This window comes from Neophocaena asiaeorientalis, unplaced genomic scaffold (assembly GCF_003031525.2).
Source record: "Neophocaena asiaeorientalis asiaeorientalis breed wild unplaced genomic scaffold, Neophocaena_asiaeorientalis_V1.1 scaffold459, whole genome shotgun sequence".
NCBI lineage: Eukaryota > Metazoa > Chordata > Mammalia > Artiodactyla > Phocoenidae > Neophocaena > Neophocaena asiaeorientalis.
In genome coordinates, this window is record NW_020171821.1 from 677,287 (window position 1) to 682,007 (window position 4,721).

The 4,721-nt window shown below is 36.9% G+C and overlaps 1 protein-coding gene across 2 annotated transcripts in view; it reads left to right on the forward strand.

Annotated features, from left to right (window-relative positions):
• Nucleotides 1-4,721, forward strand: part of KLHL4 (kelch like family member 4) — a 115,600-nt gene that overhangs the window by 69,475 nt on the left and 41,404 nt on the right. For both annotated transcript variants that reach the window (XM_024739299.1, XM_024739291.1), the window contains one exon: nt 2,374-2,560. In XM_024739299.1, coding sequence (XP_024595067.1) covers nt 2,374-2,560 — 187 coding nt within the window. The remainder of the gene's footprint in view (nt 1-2,373; nt 2,561-4,721) is intronic.

Sequence of the window (4,721 nt, forward strand, 5' to 3'; positions counted from 1 at the left end):
TGGCCTGAGGCATCCCAGCACTGGGGCCTATAGGCTGTTGGGTGGGGGCAGGTCTGGGTCCTAAGGCTAATAAGCTAGAGGGAGGATTCCAAAATGGCCCTTACCAGGACCAGTGTCCACACGAAAGAATGAGCTCCCACAAATGGCTGCTGCCAGTGTCTGACTCCAGGGTGAGCTCTGGTTGCCTATTGCCTTTCCTGGTGACTCTCTAAGATCAGCAGGTAGATCTGACACAGTCTCCTTTCAAGTTACTGCTTCTGCCCTGGATCCCAGAGCATGTGAGATTTTGTGTGTGTCCTCTAAATATGGAGTCTCTATTTTCCACAGCCCTCTGAGTCTCCTGAATGTAAGCCCCACTGGCCTTTGAAGCCAAATAGTCTGGTTGCTTGTCTTCCTGGTGCAGGGCTCCTGGGCTAGGGAGCCCAATGTGGGGCTTAGACCCCTCGCTTTTTGGGGAGAACCTCTGCAGTTGTAATTATTCTCCTCTTTGTGGGTCATCCACACTGGGATTATGGGTCTTGACTATATTGTGACTACCCCTCCTACCCAACTTGTGGTTCCTTCTTTACATCTTTAGCTGTAGATGATCTTTTCTGGTAGGTTCTGGTCTTTTTCATCAATAGTTATCCTATAAATAGTTGTAATTTTTGTGTGCCTGGGAGAGGAGATGAGCTCAGACTCTTTATTCTCTGCCATCTTTGGAACTCCCAGTACATATTTACTCTTAAGCCGGGGTTTCTTTGAAACTCAGTTTCTCAGGCCCCCACCACAGACCAACTGAAACGATTTATTGGGTTGAAGCCAAGGATTCTGTATTTTAACAAGTTGTCCAGATGATTCTTAGATATGCAAAAATTTGAAATACACTGGTGTAAAGGATCAGAAGCCCTTAACTTTATAATGCTATTAAGTCTATATGACATTCTTTCAGCAAAAGGCTTAGTTGGACTTTTCTTAATTTATTGGAATAGTATGTAAAATCCAGCTGAAACACACAACCAGTGGTACCTTGGCCTCCCACTCCTGAGTATGCCTAGAATGTGGGATTGTGTGAACTTTTCCTGATGATGGTAGTAGTGGGTAATCTTATACAAATATTCTAGAAATGAAATACATGAAGAGACTGGTGATAAATGTCTGAAGAATATTTTTGAAAGAAAAATAAATTACATAGCCTAGTTTTCAAACCTATTTGCTACAGTGTATGCATTAAGGAAATACCTGGGGTCTCATCAGCCAAGTCAAAACAGTGATCCATCAGGGATAAAAAGTGGGGTGAGAACAGGGTTGAGGTTAACCAGTGAAGAACAGGAAACTTCAGGAGGAAGTTTTATGGGGTAAGATTAGTATGTTCATTCCAACAATCTTCTTGCTATTCCTGTCAATTCCTATGATACTGTAGACTCCAGACTCCAAGGAACAAATCTAAATGACCCTTGGAAAATTCTGAACAAGACTCTTAACTTCTCCTCAACTCATCTCAAGAAGAATACTTTACCTAGCTTTTATCCCATTGAATTAGGGTCATATTAGCTGCCGGGCAATAATGGTTAGAAAGGATTGATCTCATGTACTATTGATGATGAATTACCTAGTTACTAATACATGTACTTTACTGGTGTACACATGTACATGTACAGATAAAAAGCACCTGCTTCATGCTTTGATTTGATAATAAAGATGCAGCCCCCATGGTGATATTATTTTTTTAATTAATTTATTTATTTAGGGCTGCATTGGGTCTTCATTGCCGTGCATGGGCTTTCTCTAGTTGTGGTGAATGGGGGCTATTCTTCACTGTGGTGCACGGGTTTCTCAATGCGGTGGCTTCCCTTTGTTGAGGAGCACAGGCTCAGTAGTTGTGGCAAACAGGCTTAGTTGCTCCTCGGCATGTGGGATCTTTCTGGACCAGGACTTGAACACAAGTCCCCTGCATTAGGCAGATGGATTCTTAACCACTGCGCCAATAGTGAAGTCCTGATATTATTTTAATTGCGCATGTTTGTGCCATCTCCCCTAAATCAACCAAAAAGGTGACTGCTTCTCTAGCAGGGCAGGAGATGCTTGCTCTGTGCAGACACAGCCATTCACTTTGCTTTCAGTAGCACATTTTATGAGTGCTTTTTCACTTTCACTCCTGGAGATTACATGTACATACTCAAAAGAGGAAAAGTATGTCAAATAAATGTGCATTAATAAATTAGCTACTACCATGAGGCTTTTAATGATAAAATATGTTACTAAGTAACTTAAAATATTAAATAATAACACATACATTAGAATTAGCTTGAGTTTTCTCCAAAGTTATATAAATGAAAATGCTATTTCTAATGTTTTCTCTTTACTTCATATACATGCATCATTACTTTTCAGTTACTGGCAGATCTTGAAAACAGTTCCATGTTTACTGGTGATCTTGAGTGTCAGAAGCTCCTGATGGAAGCTATGAAGTATCATCTCTTACCTGAGAGAAGACCCATGATGCAAAGCCCTCGGACGAAGCCCAGAAAATCAACTGTGGGAGCACTTTATGCTGTGGGAGGCATGGATGCTATGAAAGGTAACAGGAACAAATTAATTACTTTAGAAAGTATCATTCAAAAAAGATGTATTCTCAACACCTTTTAAACTATAAGGGTGGTATTAAAGCTATATATAAATGTCTGCATCTAAAGCTATTTCTTATAAATAAGGTAATATAAATATTGTGACCTCCTCTTTTATTCTTACCTTATGGGATATAGCCCTTTCATTAGTGTTTCCTCAACTCTTAATAGGTACTTTTCCCTTATGACAACAATATTTATTTATTTATTTATTTATTTATTTATTTATTTATTTATTTCTCTCAGGATACATTTAATTTCTTTTTATTGAAGTATAGACTTACAATATTATATTAGTTTCAGGTAAACTACATAGTGATTCAGTATTTTTGCAGGTGGTACTTCATTATAGGTTATTACAAGAAAATGGCTATAATTTCTTGTATTATACAGTATATCCTCATTGCTTATCTATTTTATACATAGTAGTTTGTATCTGTTAATCCCATACCATTAATTTGTCCCTCCCTCCTTCTCTATCACCTTTGGTAACCACTAGTTTGTTTTCTATATTTGTGTGTCTGTTTCTGTTTTGGATATACATTCATTTGTATTATTTTAGATTTCACATATAAATAATATACAGTATTTGTCACTCTGACATTTCACTAAGCATAATATTGTCTAGATCCTTCAATGTTACTACAAATGGCAGAATTTCCCTCTTTTTGTGGCTGAATCCTATTCCACTGTATATATACCTCATCTTTTTTATCCATTTATCTGTTGATGACACTCAGGTTGCTTCTATGTCTTGGCTATTGTATATTATTCTGCTGTGAACATTGGAGTGCATATATCTTTTTGAATTAGTGTTTTCGTTTTTTCTGGATATATGCCCAGGAGTATAATTTCTGGATCATATGGTAGTTCTATTTTTAGTTTTTTGAGGAAACTTCATACTGTTTTCCATAGTGGTTATACCACTTTACATTCCCAGCAACAGTGTACAAGAGTTCCCTTTTATCCACATCCTCTCCAACATTTGTTATTTGGAGATTTTTTGATGATAGTCATCTGGCATGTGTGAGGTGATATCTCATTGGAGTTTTGATTGCCTTTCTCTAATAATTAGCAATGCTAAGCATCTTTTCATGTGCTAGTTAGCCATCTGTATGTCTTCATTGGATAAATGCCTATTCTTCTGCCATTTTTTGATTGGTTTTTTTTTTATATTGAGTTGTATGAGCTATTTATATATTTTAGATATTAACCTCTTGTAGGCCACATCATTTGCAAATATTTTCTCCCATTCCATAGGTTGCCTTTTCATTTTGTTGGTGGTTTCCTTTGCTGTGCAGAAGCTTTTAAGTTTAATTAGGACCCACTTGTTTATTTTTGCTTTTATTTCTTTTGCCTTAGGAGACAGAACCAAAAAATATTGCTATGATTTATGTCAAATAGTGTTCTGCCTGTGTTTTTTTCTAGGAGTTTTATGGTTTCAGGTTTTACAGTTAGGTATTTAAACCATTTTGATTTTATTTTTGTATATGGTGTGAGGGAGTATTCTAATCTCATTGCCCAGTTTTCCCAGAACCACTTGTTGAAGAGTGTCTTTTCTCCATTGTATATTCTTGCCTCCTTTGTCATAGATTAATTGACCATAGGTGTGTGGACTTATTTCTGGGCTTTCTATTCTGTACCATTGATCTATGTGTCTGTTTTGGTGCCAGTACAATGCTGTTTTGATGACTTTAGCTTTGTAGTATAGTCTGAAGTCTGGGAGGGTGATACCTTCAGCTTTGTTCTTTTTTCTCAAGGTTGTGTTGGCAATTTGGGGTCTTTTGTGGTTCTTATGGGAACAATTTTTAAATTTCAGTATTTGCTTTACAACATAAGATCTTTTCATGGAAAACTTAAAGATTTATTGTAAATGGAAGGGATGGGGTCCTCCAAATTTGTTTTTTGACAGAAATAGGAGAGTGGTCTCTAACTTCTTGCTGTCAATTTCCAGATAGTTGCTCAAAGACCAGTTACAAATAAACTTGAAATGTTGATAACAAGATCAGCAATTGCATCCTGGAATAAAACAATGATTTTACAAAAGAATTTCAACAAATAGGAATAAGGAAACATTTCTGAAGCCATCATGTCTACCTTGAATACTTCTTTTTT